Raw genomic sequence first — 19,268 nt, 5'->3', positions numbered from 1 at the left:
ATAAATTGACCAGAGAGTTCAGAAAAAAAAACAGGGGAAAAAAGAGTATAATATAAAAAAGTAAGGTTTTTGCTGCAAACATGAATTGTTTTAATAAAGTACCCCAATTTAACTATCTATAATGTGGCCTTTAATTTTAAGCACAATACTAAAACCTAAACCCTTTATGCTAATAAACATATCTAAGAAGAACTAAAATGCAGCATAACAATACTTTTGACCGTAGTTCTATTTTTAGTTTCAATTTCCCAGTGACCACTCATTTGGAGAGAAGTGTTATTTCCTTCCCGAAGTTTTCCTTTTTTTTTGCCTTTTGTAAAAAAAAGTCATACAAAACAATATTTTGTCATCTGACACATGTAATTGTGATAATAGCTTGTCTCTCCATCGGTTTCTCCGGCTCACTTAAAATATATCTTACAATTTTATTTTCATACTTAAAAGCTATTGTTGTATGAGAAAGATATAAAGTCCTATATGGAAAAAGCTTGCTCTTGCTTAAAGTTGTTAATTTCCTAGTTCACTTAATATTCAGAATCATATTACTTCAAGGGCTCACAGGCAGGGACGCAATGGAGGAGGTTGTGCAGGATTCCCAGGAGTGACACAGAAGAGGAGTTAGCCCCATAGTTAGCATGAGATAAAATATAGTGCCTTAAAGGCCACCGTCTCATTAGGGTTGATAAAGGAACCATGCATTTCATTGATGTTCCATATTCAAGACTGAATTTGAAAGGAGGACCGTAATGGATATAAATATTTACATACATTGTAAAGGCCATTATCTCAGCTCATTTTCAAAGCCAATTTCTCTAACAGTCTCTGTGAAACATTCTCAGCTATGATAGTTCATAGTTTAAAAGTCAATATAACAATTTTGAATGGAGCATTGTAGGTCGTCCCTTTTATAAGTTTCAGTGTATAGTTTCTCCTTCAGCTTTGGGCCAAAGGGTAAGAAATTGGGTTTGAAAAAAATATGTGGAACTGAGAATAGAATGTAATAAAGAGGAAAATGGGTTCTTTTCTTCTCCCCAGAGAAGTAAAATAGCTTACATTTCTGTGTGTGGTCTTATTTTCCTTGACTGTACAGATGTGTTTTTTTATACTTTGTAAATGAAAAACATCAAATACTTCCTCCAACTATGTCTTCTAATATGTTTTACTCTTTCTTTCTTTTTTTCTTTTGTAACTAGGGAATCCCTGGGTACAAAGGTGAGAAGGTAAGTTGGTAACAATGAATAGATAGGCCAGGATTTCAGAGAGAAAAACAGAAGCATAACTGTATTTATGTATTTAATAAAAGTTGTTTTCCTTTATTTTCCTAAGTCTAGGTTCCCTAATTCCCAAGTATACTCTTAAGTCTGTAAACATAAAATAATAATAAACTTCAGGTACGGAGATGTGTTGGAAGGGGTGAAAAGCATCCTAAGATGCCTGAGATTAGGATCCAGCCTCTCTCAGCTCTGCAAACACGAGGACCCCTATTTACCAGCCATGTAGCACAGACTAAAAGTTCCAAATAAAAATGGATGCGGCAATACTTCAGTTGGGTTGCTACCTTGATGCTTAACTTCCTATGAAAGCTAGACACCAAAACCTAGACATCAAATCCTCTTGTAGAAGCAAGAGGATTTATTCTGGTTAGGCGATAAGGAACCTCTTCATACAGTGAGACATCTGGGTGGAGCTTGCAAGGGGAACAAATTTGACAAACCAACAAAAGTTATGGGCTGGTAGACTATTTTATGATTCTTTACAAATTAGAAAGTTAGCAAAGTGGATGGAGGCTCAAGAACCATGTTGACAGTTGTTCATGGTTCATTCATAGATTTTTAAAAAATATTTATTTATTTATTTTTGAGAGAGAGAGAGAGAGAGAGAGAGAGAGAGAGAGAGAGAGAGAGAGAGAACAAGCAGGGGAGGGGCAGAAAGTGAAGAAGACACAGAATCTGAAGCAGGTTCCAGCCTCTGAACTGTCAGCACAGAGCCGGGTGCAGGGCTGGAACTCAGGAGCTGTGACTCAGATCATGACCTGAGCCCAGGTCAGATGCTTAACCAACTGAGCCACCCAAGTGCCTCAAGCGCTCATTCATAGATTAATGTCACAGTTCTATCACCAGATGTTCTATCTGAAAATATAGTGTGTCCTCGTTCATCCTGTCTACAGCCCTCAGACCTAGGGCAAGAGGTCTTTCTCTGGGTCTCCTATGGCCTTCTGACCCCCGAAGGATCCAGGAAGCTACAGGGCATGAGGCTTATGCCTCCTTAAACCTGGACCACACTTTAGGTAACCAAGACCCCAGAAGTCCCTGCAAAATGGCCTGAGCCTGCTTTGAAGGCAGATACAAACATCTTTCCTTTGTCCATCTTTTCCCCAGGCCTGAGGGGAAACAAAATGTAAGTTGGTTTTGGGGCTGGAAGGGGCCCTGGTGGGAGGTTCACTGTATTGTATTGCCTGGGGCACCTTCTTGTGCATTTGTTCCTCCTCTCCTGGGAGGAACCAAAGGTGGGGAGAGGCCAAGTAGGAGCTGGTCTGTAGGCTGTGGGCATGGGGTTGTACTAGCACTTAGACCTCCAAGGAATACCACAATTCTTTCATTTTTATTCTTATTGATACTTGTCAAAAAAGGAAGCTAGAACATTACTAGGTTGGTTATTAGCTTAATTTATAACTTTCAGCTGTTTAGATACATGGTACATAGGCCTCTGCTTGCAGTCTTGCCCTGGGCCCTGCAAATATTAGAGGTGAGTCTCCATACAGGCAAATAAATCTGTCCCCAGTCATTAGAAATGTTAAGTGTTTGTTTCTTCATCCATATAGAGCTGGATTAATATAGGCCTTCTAATTTACAGGGTGGTTGGAGAAGCAAATGGAATAATGGATGTGACAATGTCTTATAAGCTGTTTGCTGGTCGATAAAATGCAAGGTGCTGTTATGAAGAGGCAGAGAACAAATGATAAAATAGGAAATTTAAGAATATTTGATGATTATAAAATTGTCCTATGTATAGTTGAAGAAAATTATACAGGTGTCCCATCTTGATTTATAATATGAGCTACTCATGAACACTAAATATATATACATACACACACACACACACACACACACGCATAAACACACACTATATAATATATATAGTGCTATGTATATATACTATATATATATATTATATAGCATATAGTATACTACAAATATAGTATATATGTGTGTGTTTATATATTTATATATATGAAAAGACTCATTTTAACCTTCTGGGAAATTATAGAATCACTGGTGGAGCTCTCATTTGGAAAATACAAGTTGTCAGGGTAGAGTGACCCTGAACCATTGACATTCAAACCAGAATTTCACCGGGAACAGCAGCATCAGAAATCAGAGGCTGGGAACAGAGCTAATCTGTTCATAGCTTTCTGAAGCACTTGCTCTGTGAAATTGTAATTGTGGCCATTCCACAGGGATTACTGAGCCCACCAAAAAAGAAAACGCCTTTACAAAGGCGAATAACAGGAGTACAATATTTTCATTGATGGAAGTCTGCCCCCAAAACAAATGCTGTTCCTCAGGACCTATAGCTAACAAATCTGTCTGGACAAATGGAATGTGAATTCTGGCCAAAAGAATTTTGAGTGTATTTATGGTACTTTTCTGTTTTATATTTTGGTGGTTGACTCATTTTATTCCCATCCAACATTATTAAATTAATTGCTTTCTAATTGACTCTTCAAGAGTGAGTTTCCATTTGCATTCAGAAATAAATGTTCAACTTGTTCTAAGTGAAAGCTCAGTTTTTCCTGGGTCAGTCTGACTCACAATATGATGTGGAGAGAGAACAGATTGCTTTTGAACAGAGGCATAGCTGGATCTAGGAATTGTACCTCCCTCTTTCTTGCTTCTGATGCCAGCGACACCCCATGTAGTACTCTAGGCTAGTGTAAAGTATCTTGCAGACCATGGTGGTATGCCTTGTTCAGCTTTGAGTGGCTGATGACCATGGACTTGGGAATCTAACAGACTCAAGCTTGTGGTCACAGGCAAACTATTTAATCCCTCGGAGTCTCCTTTTCCTCATCTATGAATGGAGATCTCTCTCTCTCTCTCTAATCTAATCTGCTGTGGGGATTAGCAGCAATGTAAAGGTTTGGACTTTGGATCCATAATTGGTGGTTACAATGGTTATTTCCCTTCTTAGAGCGGAGCTATTCAAAGTGTGGTCTGTATGCTGGCCGTCAACCTGTGAACTGCTTGATGGTATTTTGTCATGACATAAAGATTGCACCAGAATATAAACCCACTATATCACTAAACACACTGTTTAGTTCAGTTGACATTCATTTTTCACAGCACGACTTCTTTAATGAAGGAAGCAGGGCACTGATCATTGTAGTGCAAGTTTCTTATGTCACTGTGAGGTGGCATTTTGAGAAGCATGCTTACAGCACATGGATGATAAAGCAGTGGTGAGGGCACTGGACTAGGAGCCACTGGCTAGCATGTGCATTTAAGTATTTCATTTAACTTCTCCAGTTGAGTTGCCATATCTTAAATATATGAATAGCTTTTAAGGATTAGAGTCAATGATATTGTAACAGCATCGTATGGTGACAGATGGTAGCTTCACTTGCGGTGAACATTGCATAGTGTATAGAGAAGTTGAATCACTATGTTGTACACCTGAAACTAATGTAACACTGTGTGTCAATTATGCTCAAATAAAACATTTTTATTTGATTTTATTCTATTTTTAATTTAAATCCAGGTTAGTTAACATATGGTGTAATAATAATTTCAGGAATAGAATTTAGTGATTCATCACTTACATGTAACACTCAGCGCTCATCCCAACAAGTGTCCTCCTCAATGCCCCTTGCCCATTTACCCATCCCCCTACCCACCTCCTCTCCAGCAACCTTCAGTCTGTACTCTGTATTTAAGAGTCTCTTATGATTTGTTTCCCTCTCTGTTTTTATATTATTTTTGCTTCCCTTCCCTTATGTTCATCTGTTTTGTATCTTAAATTCCACATATGAGTGAAATTATATGGTATTTATCTTTCTCTAACTTATTTCACTTAGTGTAATACACTCTTTTTCCATCCACGTTGTTACAAATGGCAAGTTTTCATTCTTTTTGATTGCCGAGTAATATTCCATTGTATATATAACACATCTTCTTTATCCATTCATCAGTTGGTGGGCATTTGGGCTCTTTCCTTACTTTGGCTATTGTCAATAGTGCTACTATAAGCGTTGGGGTTCATGTGCCCCTTCGAATCAGCACTCGTGTATCCTTTGGATAAATAGCTAGTAGTGCAATTGCTGGGTCATAGGGTAGTTCTATTTTTAATTTTTTGAGGAACCTCCATACTGTTTTCCAGAGTGGCTGCACCAGTTTCCATTCCTACCTCCAGTGCAAAAGCGTTCCTCTTTCTCCATAACCTCACCAATATCTGTTGTTGCCTGAGTTGTTAATGTTAGCCATTCTGACAGGTGTCAGAGGTGGAATTTCATTGTGGTTTTGATTTGCCACATCAGCCCTGATGCTGAGTGATGTTGAGTATTTTTTTCATGTGTCTGTTAGCCATATGGATGTCTTCTTTGGAAAAGTGTCTATTCATGTTTTTTGCTCATTTTTTGGGTGTTAGTTGTTTTTTTTGGGTGTTGCGTTTGATAAGTTCTTTATAGATTTTGGATACTAACCCTTTATCTGATATGTCGTTTGCAAATATCTTCTCCCATTCCATCTGTTGCCTTTTAGTTTTACTGACTGTTTCCTTTGCTATGCAGAAGATTTTTTATCTTGATGAGGTCCCAATAATTCATTTTTCTCTTATTTCCCTTGCCTCTGAAGACATGTCAAGTAAGAAGTTGCTGTGGCCAAGGTCAAAGAAGTTTTTGCTTGTTTTCTCCTGAAGGATTTTAATGGCTTTCTGTCTTACATTTAGGTCTTTAATCCATTTTGAGTTTATTTTTGTGTATGGTGTAAGAAAGTGGTCCAGGTTCATTCTTCTGCATGTCATTGTCCAGTTTTCCCAACACCATTTGCTGAAGAAACTGTCTTTTTTTCCATTGGATATTCTTTCCTGCTTTGTTAAAGATTAGTTGGCCATACATTTGTAGGTCCATTTCTGGGTTCTTTATTCTGTTCCATTGATCTGAGTGTCTGTTTTTGTGCCATAACATACTGTCTTGATGATTACAACTTTGTAATACAGCATGAAGTCTGGAACTGTGATGCCTCCACCTTTGGTTTTCTTGTTCTAATTTATTTTTAAGGTTTATTTATTTTTGAAAGAGAGGGTGGGGAGGAGCAGAGAGAGAGAGAGAGAGAGAGAGAGAGAGAGAGAGAGAGAGAGACAGAATCTGAATCAGGCTCCAGGCTCCAGGCTTCAACCTATCAGCACAGAGCCTGAAGTAGGGCTCAAACTCACAAACAGTGAGATCATGACCTGAGCCTAAGTCAGACACTTAACTGACTAAGCCACCCAGGTGCCCCAGTTTTCTTTTTCAGCATTGCTTTTGCTATTTGGGTCTTTTCTGGTTCCATACAAATTTTAGGATTATTTATTCTAGCTCTGTGAAGAATCCTGGTGTTATTTTGAGAGGGATTGCATTGCATATGTAGATTGCTTTGGGTAGCATTGACATTTTAACAATATTTGTTCTTCCAATCCATGAGCATGGAATGCTTTTCCATTTTTTGTGTCTTCTGCAATCTTTTTAATGTGTTTTATAGTTTTCAGTGTGTAGATTTTTCACCTCTTTGGTTAGGTTTATTCCTAAGTATTTTATGGGTTTTGGTGCAATTGTACATGGGACAGATTCCTTGATTTCTCTTTCTGCTGCTTCATTATTGGTGTATAGAAATGCAACTGATTTCTATACATTGATTTAATATCCTGCAACTTCGCTGAATTCATGGATCAGTTCTCACAGTTTTTGGTGGAGTTTTTTAGATTTTCCACACAGAGTATCACGTCGTCTGCAAAGAGTGTAAGTTTGACTTCCTCCTTGCCGATGTGGGTGCCTTTTATTTCTTTGTGTTGTCTGATTTCTGAGGCTCATATAAAAAAAAAAATTAAATCAATTGCTTTGAGGCTCAGATAAAAGCATGAAAGCACTTGAAAATTTTAACTTTAGCTGTTTTTCTAATTGCCTTTGATACATTTTGGTTCTAATTATGCAAAGTCTTAGAAGTCTGATACAATGGATTAGTATTCAGAGGTCCCAATTCTCATTCTACAAGAGCAAGGTACTTAACCTTCTGAATCACAAATTCTCAGTCTGTAAAATTGGGCTAATAATACCTGTGTCAGACAGTTAATGTCAGCTTACCTGAGATAATGTCTGCTAAATAAAATTAATCATAAACTGTAAAGCACAATTTAAATGTTAGTTCTTTTTTCATTAATATGCCAGGAAAGGCAGGGCAGTAGAGTGTGTTGGAAATATATGGCATTCTTGCCACCATGCCCGTCCCCAGCAGACCTTGCTAATTCTTCCTGGCTCCTTTCCCCACCAAGCCATGACGTGGTCTCAGGACCTTTCTCTCACAGTTCTCTGGGCAAACACTACTAATTGGTCAAAGCTGGTACTCAGGGTGGAGTATAGTGTGGCAAAAATAGGGACTCTGAATCAGAGCTGCTTATTTGAGGAAAGTTATCTGGGTGAACTTAAGTTTTCTCATCTATAAAATACAACTGTAAAACTGATCTCATTGAGCTGTAATGGGGATTCACTTAAATCACAAAGAGCATATGGTGGCTACTCGGTAAACCTTACTTTCTTTCCTTTAAATGTCATCTCCCTTTCAAAAATGTCAAACCTTACTAGGTGGTATCACTGATTTGATTCTGTCAAGTGGAAGATGACTCATGGATAAAATTTTTCAGAGTGTAATGCCCAAATAACCCACAGGATTGAGGATAAAATTGTGTAAAACCCATCAGAGTGCTTATGTCATAAGAAAACTTTTTAAAACATCCTAACCCCAAACGACTGCAAAGGTCTTCTTATTTGTTTCATTTCTTTATTTTTTAGGGTGAAAATGGAGAATGTGGAAAACCAGGAATAAAAGGTGACAAAGTAAGGAACATGTTTTTAAAATGCTAACAGCTGGGATCCCTTTGGCCTGAGTTTCCCTAAGAGGAAATTCCTGGGATGCATTACCTTGCTCTCACTCCTGGAGTTGGAAAGTTACTGGCTCAATTTTCACGTCTGTAAAACATGAAGCAGAAAACAAAACTATACCTAACTTTACTTAATGGAGCCTCCACGTACCTTTCATATGGATCTTTAAGACGGTGCTTTGTGGCCCCCTAACCTTTGAGGCTAGGCCTATGGAATTTTATGGCAAAAAAGGATAATTTAACCAGCAAAGTCAGTTTAAGCTCCAGTTGGGTCTTTGCATCTGGAATTGTTTTCCAGATGTAAACACTGACAACAAGCACTTTCCAAAATAGAGTGAAGAACTCTATGGAATAAGTTAATGAAATAGTTATAAATAATGTGGCAGAACTAGGCATAGATAGGGGATTGAAATTTTGAAACTGCAGTACGCCACAGGCAATTGGGTGGGTATTAACCTTTCGTTAAAAAGTAAATATGAATAAAGTATTTAAAATGGAGACAATATTAAATGGGTCAGAAATATACAGACAGTACATTTGAAACTTAATGACAAAGCATCCAAAAATGTACAGAGTAAAAATAGTTTTCATTATAGTGAAGAACTATTAACAGCATGCTACCAAGATACTCAACTCATTCAATATCTGTATTTTAATTATGGGAGAGAGTCAAGGAGAAAAAATGAGGCGGAAGGTGAAAAGCAGAGAATAAGATGATGACACTGGCCTATGTAACTAAGCACTTTAAATAGCTTGAGACTTTTGTGAAAGCTTTTAAAGTACTGTAGAGTTAAAGGCCAGGTGGATCTGAAAAAAAATGTAGGCTTGATAATTATCTCTGGGCAAAATGAAAACTGTAGTAATGAATGGATTCTGCCTGGAGGGTAATTGAAAATGGGAGGTGGACACAGACTTGAAAATACAGAAGGGGACAGAGAAGAACAAAATGAAAGTTAAACAGTAACTGTTGAAACCTGTTTGAAATGAGAACGGTTGATAAAGAGCTAATCATCATACTTCATTGACTAAGATGCCAGGGGTTGTGAAATGCCCTATTATATTCTGTGCCAAAAAGAAAGAAAAAGTGCTGCCAATTACAAACAGAAGATGCAATTGATTATAAGACGTATCTTGCTATTAGAGATGTAAAGATCTGAAAAAAAAATGCGTGTCTAGAGTCAATGAAATACAGCGTCCTTGACATGAAGAGTTCATATAAGTTCTTAAGTCAGACTATAAAGAACACGAAGAGACACAAGAGAGGAACTATAAATGGCTAATAAGTGAAAAAAACCCAATACATCAGCGATCAGAGAAGTGAAATTAACACATTAAAATATTATTTCACTTATCAAATTAGCAAACACTGGGATAATAGACAATACTCAGCATTCATGGGGGTGTCTGTTAAGGTGGAGATGCACTTTCTCTACTCAGGTAGTAAGAATGGAAATCTGAGCAAACTATGGAGGGAAGCTTTGCTTTTTCTTCCCATGTATTGGTGTGAGACACAAAAGAGAGCGAGAGAGCCTTGAATGTGTTCATCATCTCCGTGTCTGTCATCCTCTTCCAGGACATTACCTTCAGGAATCTTTCAGAAGTTGGACATGACTTATAAACAAAGATATTCATTATAATATTATTTAAAATAATAATCATCAGAAACAATTTAAATGCCAAAACTAGGGAAATAAGTAAATTATAATACATATTCTTGAATATTTTTCCATTTACTAAGAGTTTTTAATTACATGGGAAAATATTTTTGATACAATGGAAGACCAAATAAGTAGGACACAAGATTATATACACACTTGAATCAATTATTTGAAGAAAAATATTCTATATGCCTAAAATGTTAATAGCAGTTGCTTCTGTGTGATTTTTTTTTTTTCTGTTTCTTTACTTTTTTCTTTTAATTGCCAACGTGTGTCTATTGTGAACAGGTTATATTTTGCTAAGCAGAAAAATGAAAATCTGAGAAAAGAGAGATTAGACTGTACTATATTCTCATAAAAGTAAATTTCAAAGGGTTTCCTAGTTATAGAACATATTGAAATATCTTCTATTAGAGAGTATTGAGTATAAACAGTGTTTTGTCAAGTTGCATGTCTTGAAGATGGGCAAAAGAGTGATCTAGACATTGTGGAAACTCACTAAATTGTTAATTTAACTGATTTTGCCTTGTTGGAAAGAAACAATATTCCACCAACTGTACTTTTTCTAAGGAATTGTAAGGAATAAATTGTTTGCTCTGACCAAAATTTCAATATACAGGTGAAGGACTTACATCTAAAACTGTTTTCGTGGAGTTTACTGAAGGAAAATCTGACCTCAAATTGCCTTATTATTTAGGATCATTTTGTTGACAATGTATCGGTTTGCTTTGCTGTTTGGATAAAGTGGGAAGATTGACCATCACTGAGAACACATTCTTTTCTCCTCTACCTAAAATCATTGCATTTTGAAGATGGATACTTAGAGCAACTTACCATTAATTTTATTCCACAGGGATCCTTAGGGCCGTATGGACCAAAGGGACCCAGAGGACTTCAGGTAAGGAGGCTAAACCAAATCTACATCTGAATTAGAATCACCTAGGAAGCTTTAAAAATCTGTTTGCCCATTTGCTCCCTCTGCCAATTCAATTAGAATGTCTAGGGATTGGAGCCAGGCATCAGTAGTTTTAAAGATCCCCAGGTGATTTCAATGTGCAACAAAGTTTGGAAATCACTGCCCTAAGGTTTTGAATTCAGGCTAATTCAGGCTCCCCAAAGATAGGTACCAGCAGGTGAGCTTACTTAGTAGAGAGATAGAAGTTTAAAAGTTCGAGTCTAGGAAGATGAGTGAAGTCAAAGCGGTTAAAAGAAGGATGGAACTATTTTTGCTTTGCTAGTATAATATAGTTGGAAGAACTATGCATTTTATCTAATTACACTATGTGTAATTTAGATACAGTACTTAATATGCAAAAACATGGAATGCTCATTATAAATACTTAATGTTCAATAGCATGGAAAAGATTTTGAAGGCATTTATTTAAGTTAGATATATTCCATGTATTTCAGAAAATAATTTAGATCAGTTTTTTCCCAGTCTGGGGACTTGCCCAGTCTAAAGTTTTCATGGCGGGGAGGATGTATGTATATGAAGAGTTCATTTATGTATTTCGGAAAGTCTACTGAAAATTGTAACTTGGCTCCAGATTTCCCAGACAGCATCTAATTAACCATCAACTCCTTTGCTCTGGCCTGGAATTGTGTCAGCACAGGGCAGTAACTCTGGTTATCACAGGGTCATTGGAAGCTCCAACTTCCAGTTATAAATGCCTTAGCTATTTAAAAAAGTTGCTCATTCAAAATTCTTTAAGAAGGGTGTCCAGCACAGGGATAAGGTTGGAAACAGGCTTAGAAAGCAAACACCTCATTGATAAATGTTTGTTCTCAGCTTAAGTTTACTATTTTAGAAGCTGCCTATTTGACAGGAGGAATTTTATCTCATTCCATTTCTCAGTCACATTTAACCCTAACTTAACTCTGAGATATTTAGTCTGACTTCTAAATTTAGTATCTCTAGAGACCTTAATGAATAATTCCTTCTTGGTTGGCCTTTTATATAGAGAACTAATTGTTGGTTTTCACCTCGGAGCAGGGCATTAGTGGACCTCCAGGGGATCCAGGCCCGAAGGGATTTCAAGGCAATAAGGTAATCATACCCTTTGAGTAAAGACAGGCAGAGTTGCCTTTCCCCCGGTGAGCTATAGTAATTTATGTTTTTATTAAGCAGAAGTCAATGGACTCCTTGAGGATATATCTTTGGCAATACATAATAACCTGCAGGTATATACACAGAATCATGTTCAAGTACATGCAGGAAGTCAGTGGCATGACTTTATCATTTATTATTACATTATTCAGAGGGGCATTATTAAATACAAGCCATTATTCAAAATCTTTGCAGTATTTCCATCTGTCTCCTGCCCTATAGTCATTTTATGGTTCACTAGAAACTGAGAAGTAGTAACAAATAACCAATTCAAATCATTCTATTTCCCCATACATGATGTCAACTCAATATATAGTTTGTAAGAGTAGGAAATTTGTGACTGTCATGCCAACAAAGATTGAGCTTTTAAAAATTATTACAGGGGTGTAATCTCAACCATCAGTACCATGCTTGTAATGGCATTCCACGGATCAGCAAGACAGATGGGGAGGGATCGAATAAGAGCCAAATAGAACCAAAAGATGCTACGGCTGGGATCTTTAAAAGACCTTGATACAAGGCTCTGTTTTGCAATGAAAGTGGCCATTAATTTGCTGAATACAAGCTTTTTAGTACCTTTTAAACTTCTCAATGCTTAGTAAATTTCATGGATATAGTAAATATCCAATAAATAGTGTCAGTGACTAGAGATCTGTGGAATTCGTGGCAGTAATAACAGCAGAAGGTGCCATCCTCAATGGACCCTAGATAAAGCCAATCTTTTAAGGGTACTATCAAATTTAAGCTGTGGGGAGCAGCTGGGCTACTTGAGTGTTCTTTTTCCAGAGAGAGGAAAGAGAGTGACAAGTATAGTATTTTTAATGAGATAACAACAATGTGTGATTTCCCAGGCCACTTTTAATTGGCAAATTAAAATAGAATGAGTTTCTCAGCGGGAGTGTGCTTAAGCTTCATCTGGGGAAACTGCCTTTTCCAGTCCTTGCCTATGATTAATTCTCTCTGGGGAAAAGAAATGTATCTCTTGAATACTGAGTAGAAGTTTTCATAAAATTGCTTTGGCAGTAGATAAAATCCTGCAGCAAGAATAAAAAACATTTTGACAGTCCACCCTTATTTGTAGGATTCTTTGGTTACCTAAGATGATCATTTTCATGCTTGGGAAAAAGAGGCTTCAAATCAGGTATCAGTGCTGGAGTCTGCAACAGTGATAGAATTACAGAACGTTTGAGCCACCAGGTATATTAGGAGATCATACTAGCCCAAGGTTTTCATTCTGGAAAATGAGAAGTGAAGTCCAGATATCAAATGGCTTGCCTGAGGCAGAGACACAGCCAGACTCATCAGCTCTGGGGAGTGCCCATGCAGGACTGAGGACAGTGCATGTAGTTTTGGGAGATGCTTAGTGGCAGTCCCTAAAAAGGTGTCATCATTTGCTCACTTACTTCTCTTTATGTCTCATGAATTACGATTTCAGTTTTTCTTTTTTTTTTTTTAAATATTCTTTTTTTTTTTTCCCAACGTTTATTTATTTTTGGGACAGAGAGAGACAGAGCATGAACGGGGGAGGGGCAGAGAGAGAGGGAGACACAGAATCGGAAACAGGCTCCAGGCTCTGAGCCATCAGCCCAGAGCCTGACGCGGGGCTCGAACTCACGGACCGCGAGATCGTGACCTGGCTGAAGTCAGACGCTTAACCGACTGCGCCACCCAGGCGCCCCTCAGTTTTTCTTTTAACATAAATTTATTTAAACAGAATATAGCTTTTAATTTCACCAGTGCATTAATTCTCAGAAAGAATAAATACAGTTGAGTGTTTAGGGGAGCTTGTAATGCTCTGATGTAATAACACTTCATGCTTGACTTTCACATCATCATAAAAGGAGTAGTTTTTCCAAAAGTATTTGAGGACTTCATGAGTTTTCCAAGGTCCTCTCTTTAAAAAAATTTTTTTTTAATTGTGGTAAAGGATACGTGACATAAAATTACCACTGGGATTTAGTCACAAAATTCACTGCCAGGTGAATACACGAAGTTCATTGCCAATTGAAAAGATGTCAATTTCTAGAGAATGTTCTGGATTGCTAGGGGCAAGTGAGGTAGTAGTGAGTTTTTCTTTTTCCTTGTGGTTTATGGTCACAAATTTAGTGGTCTCTTAACTCTTAACTCTTAAGAGTCTCTTAACTCTTTCTTCAAGACTATTACTAATTTCTACTTCTCTTTGGATCTGTCAAGGAGAGATGCATGTTGCATTGATCATTAAATTTTTAAAAATTTTATACATTTATTTGTGTATTATCTTAAAAGTCAGGTTTCAGGGAATAATTTCATCTTGTGTCTCTGAATGTACTTCTAAATCTTAAAGACTTAATATACTATATTTTCCTCAATCTGGAAATAATGTTATGTTTATAATGACACTTCTTTTCATCTATTACCATTTTATCACAAAATGTTTTTAAGAAATTGCTATTGCAATTTGTGCAGGAAAAACTCTAAAATCCAGTAATTCTGTATTTTCTAATGGGCACTGGGAGGATTATTTATTTTGAAACTTCTATAATAATCAATAACAGGGGTGCCTGGGTGGCTCAGTTGATTGAGCGTCTGACTTCAGCTCAGGTCATGATCTCGTGGTCTGTGAGTTTGAGCCCCGTTGTCGGGCTCTGTGTTGACAGCTCAGAGCCTGGAGCCTACTTCAGATTTTGCGTCTCCCTTGCTCTCTGACCCTCTCCCACTTGTGCGCTCTCTCTCAAAAATAAACAAACGTTTAAAAAAAATAATCAATAACACTTAGTGTATATTTACTACATACAGATATATAGTTCTTTATTTATTTTGAGAGAGAGAACATGTGTGTGTGTGTGTGTGGGGGAGAGAGAGAGAGAGAGAGAGAGAGAGAGAGAATACCAAGCAGGATCCACACTGTGAGTACAGAGCCCAGTGTGGGACTTGAACTCATGAACTGTGAGATCATGACCTGAGCCAAAGCCAAGAGTTGGACACTTAACTGACTGAGCCACCAGCCACCCCAACAGATATATAGTTCTAATTATTCATGTAACATAATACCACCCTTTGAGGCATCTAGGAAGAGAAGGAAGGTAATCACATGGGAAAAAGAAACCAGGGATGTGCATTTTCAAATATTTTGTCTCTTAGGGGACCTTAAAATAAAAACCCTCAGATTTGTAACATTTGCAAAGATTACATATGAATTTCTAGATGGGGCCTCTATATATCTTTGAATTTATGAATGGTCTCTGTCATGAGCTATAGTCCCATTTTATTGCTCTAGTAGTTGATGTTCTTCATCAAGTGGTTTGCAGAAAGGTGGTCAAAGAACAGAAGGAAAAAATAGCATGTGATAAATCAAGGAAAAAACGTGATTCTGGCCCAGTTTCATGAATCATTTCTGTCATTAATATTTCCACATGTAAAGTAGCTCCTATTCTTGTCCTTTGAAACAAAACAGATGTTTCTCAGAATGAAGCTGTGGCTCTGAGGCCACCTCAGCCTCCCCCATATATGGAGGTCATGCAATGGCATTCAAAAGAACAACATCCTGTCAGTCTCCAAAATCAGTATTATAATCACACAAGCTCCTGAGAAGCCTTATCCCTAGGACCAAATGGAAAATGCTATTTTCTGGAGAGAGCTATGCTCCGGAGAGAGCGCTGTGCTTTTTCTGAGTAAAAATTGAGTACCCAAGAGCCCTACACCAACATCAAATGGCTATTGTGATGGCTTAGATTGCAATCCCTTCTGTCCATAGAATGGGCCCTCTAATAACTAGAAAAAAAATGGCTCAAGATTGGCAGGCCTTTCAATTCACAGAGAACAAATTACAAAATCAGTTTTATACAAATAAACACAGTAGAATGCTGGGTGTGTCAAACCCACATTAGGTAATTTTTGACATTTCTTGATGTCTTTCTGATGTTATTTTTGAAGGGTATTTCCTTCTCAAGTTTCATGTATATTGGCTCTTTCCAAGACCCTCTTTGTGCTCCTGGGAGGAATGACTGCCCACGGTGGCATGAACAGAAAATAGCTTGTGACAAGCTGACATATCCTAGTCCTAGAGCTTCAGTGCTAAGGCCAAAAGAGCACTAGAAAATATCCCTGATGTACTTTCCCACATCAAAGTATCACACATTAATCCTCAAACAATGAAAAATACCATGAGATTATATTATATACTAATTTATCTTAATGGATGAATTATCTCCCTTCTCCTAACCTCTTCCATTGTTTTACTCTAGGACATTCATCTATTTCCTGCAGGGTTTTTCTCCACTAAGATTTTTCCTCTTGTGCTACACTCAAGTGTAGGAAACACAAAGTCCTTTTATATACGAGACTTTGTCTTAACCCACTTTTACTTCTGAGATGTTATGAAAACTCACAGAGAAATAGTACCAGTCTTTTCCAGTTTAATAAATAGATATGGGGAGGGTAAATAATCCCCAGTGAATCAAACATTCATCCATCCATTCAATATAAACAAAGAAGCTCATATCAACGAATAAAGGGAACCTATGTTTCAAGAGGACTGAGGGCAGATCAAACACTTAGATCATTCCATGGTTCTGCACCAGACCATGATTCTTGGACACCCTTCTCTTCCTTATCCAACTCTGTTAAGGTTTCACCTCATTTTTTTTGACGCTTCCAAGGACAGTACATGTTTTTCAAGTAGCTGGTAATCTTTTGAAGAAGTAAATAAGAGTCAAATGTACAAATCCTAAAATTGAAACTGTAAACCTAGTAAACATCTTTACACAACATCCTGTTTTCCTCAAAATGCTCAATGAAAAGAAGTCGATTTAATTTTTTTTTAATTTTTCAAATTAGTTTTTAAAGTTTATTTACTTGAGAGAAAGAGAGAGAGAGAGAGCAAGTGGGGCAGGGGCAGAGAGAGAGAGAGGGAGGGGGAGAGAAACCCAAGCAGGCACCACTCTGTCAGTGAAGAGCCTGACATGGACTCGAACCCATGAACCGTGAGATCATGACCTGAGCCTAAACCAAGAGTCAGGCATTTAATTGACTGAGCCACTCAGGAGCCCCCAAAAGGAGTTCAATTTTGAAAAGAGGGCTGGATGTCAACCTTTGCAATAGCTACCAGGAATGTACATGCAGATATTTTTGGTAGCTAGTAGTTCCTTTTAGCTTCCATGCATTATACCTTTAAACATTGCTAGACTTCTTTCAGATATGAACCACTGGCAGGAGAATTAGACAAATGTGTGCAGGTCCATCACTTTAAAAAAAAACCCCGAAGCAGAAGATGTAGTGACAATGGGTCAGGGGCACCACTATCACATGAAAGAAAAAGTTATATGTAACAAAGAAGTATTTGTTAAATGAATGGATGAATGAGTATTTAAATGGAATGAGTTGTCGACAGTATTAAACTGCAGACAAGTGAAACAGGCAGGAGTCCAACAGAGTTATTTAGTTTGTCAACTTTGAGGTTTTTGGAAATCTTTAAGGGAGCAGTTTCAATAGAGATATTGGGGAGGTGACAAAGGAGAAGAGTACAAAAGCCAGGAATTCTGACCATTCTTCGAAGATATTGGGATAATAAAGGGAAACAGAACAGTGTTGACAAAGCCCATGAAAAGCTTCTTGTGTGTTAAATAATCTAATGTGTTCGTGTACTTCCACTTTTTTCTAAGAGAGGCAAGAAGACTTGGGACTTAATTTTTTTTTTTCAGTTTCAAATATACAACTTAAAGTCTCATGTTTTCTATAACTATTTTTGCAGGAACCGAAATCTCATTAATGAAGATTTAGTAGATTTAAAAATACTTTCTTGTTTTGTTCATTATTTAAATATTTTACTGGGGGCGCCTGGGTGGCGCAGTCGGCTAAGCATCCGACTTCAGCCAGGTCACGATCTCGCGGTCCGTGAGTTCGAGCCCCGCGTCGGGCTCTGGGCTGATGGCTCGGAGTCTGGAGCCTGTTTCCGATTCTGTGTCTCCCTCTCTCTCTGCCCCTCCCCCGTTCATGCTCTGTCTCTCTCTGTCCCCAAAATAAATAAACGTTGAAAAAAAATTAAAAAAATAAATAAATAAATAAATAAATATTTTACTCAACTCAACGTTAGCTTTGTAGGCCAACCTACTAAACGTAACTAATATTTCACTTATGGTTCGGGAGTAGTTCAACACCACAGGTATGAACAACTGTGAAGAATTTTAAACTTCTTCCTCCAACAAGCATTTATGTAGTTTTTATTTCAGCTCTCACACAATTTAAAAACCTAACAAAATCTTCTGACATCATGATGTTGCTTTCATCTGTAAAAAATCATGATTTAAAGTAGGATATAATTCCTTAAAACTTTATAGGACGTAAACCAGGTGAAACATACACAGACATCAACAATCCTGGTATGGAGTAATTACTCAAACAGAAAAGTTTTTTAAGTTCATGGCTCTTTTAACGGAATGACTACATTTTTTGCTTCATGTAAAGCATTTTAAGTCAGGGTACTTGAACATGTCAGCTTTCCCAATTGTCCAAAACCAATAATGGGCCTTCTCGTTCTCCTGGAAAGCTAACAACTTTTATTATTAATTTTTAAAAATATTTATTTATTTTTGAGAGAGAGAGAGACAGAGTGTGAGAGAATGAGGGTTGGAGAGAGAGGGAGACACAGAATCCAAAGCAGACTCCAGTCTCTGAGCTGTCAGGACAGAGGCTGACACAGGGCTCAAACTCACAAACCAAGAGATCATGATCTGAGCTGAAGTCAGATGCTCAACGGACTGAGCCACCCAGGTGCCCCTGGCAGGCTAACAACTTTGAACAAGGTTGTGATGCTTGTAAAGCACTGTAAAGGGAAGAATCCCTTTACAATTGTAAGTAAAAATATCTGTTTAATGAAGAATTGGAACCAACCTGCCAAACTATGTGAATATTTTTTCTTCAGAGGGGTCAAAGTTTAAATGCTATTTCTGTCCTGGGCCTAATTAAAGGGAAAAAAAATCATTAGTAATCCAGCAGTTGTTGTTGCGAAAAGGGCTTTGACCTACATGCACATCTGCCCACCAGGAGTCTAAATGAGCTTATTAACTCATTTGACATGAGACAGCTGATAGTGACAACTTGAAGAGGCTGCCAGAACATGTGGGATGTCAGCCAATGGCTTCAAGCAGATGATTTTCATTCCCAAATCTCTGATGCATATGGTTCTCAGCAGGAGGGGTATACTGTGTATGTGTGTGTGTGTGTGCACACGCACGTGTGCATGTGCATGCATGTGCACAGAAACTGTCAAGGTAAAGACTCTGATGGATCAAGAAACCCAAACCCAAAATGCTGCCAATATAAAGGTGCTGAGTCTAACCCACAATTCCCAGGCAAGCTGGGCACTAATGTGGAACAGAATCAGGTACTGCAGTGTCTTC

The 19,268-nt window shown here is 37.7% G+C and overlaps 1 protein-coding gene across 1 annotated transcript in view; it reads left to right on the top strand.

Moving 5' to 3' along the window:
- The window catches only part of COL28A1 (collagen type XXVIII alpha 1 chain), a 176,515-nt gene that overhangs the window by 24,536 nt on the left and 132,711 nt on the right, over positions 1-19,268 (top strand). The window contains exons 8-11 of the mRNA XM_006929203.5: positions 1,194-1,220; positions 8,039-8,083; positions 10,639-10,683; positions 11,779-11,832. Of these exons, the coding sequence (XP_006929265.3) occupies positions 1,194-1,220; positions 8,039-8,083; positions 10,639-10,683; positions 11,779-11,832 (171 nt within the window). The remainder of the gene's footprint in view (positions 1-1,193; positions 1,221-8,038; positions 8,084-10,638; positions 10,684-11,778; positions 11,833-19,268) is intronic.

This window comes from Felis catus, chromosome A2 (assembly GCF_018350175.1).
Source record: "Felis catus isolate Fca126 chromosome A2, F.catus_Fca126_mat1.0, whole genome shotgun sequence".
In the NCBI taxonomy this organism is placed as follows: Eukaryota; Metazoa; Chordata; class Mammalia; order Carnivora; family Felidae; genus Felis; species Felis catus.
This window is presented reverse-complemented; position numbering and strand designations above follow the sequence as displayed.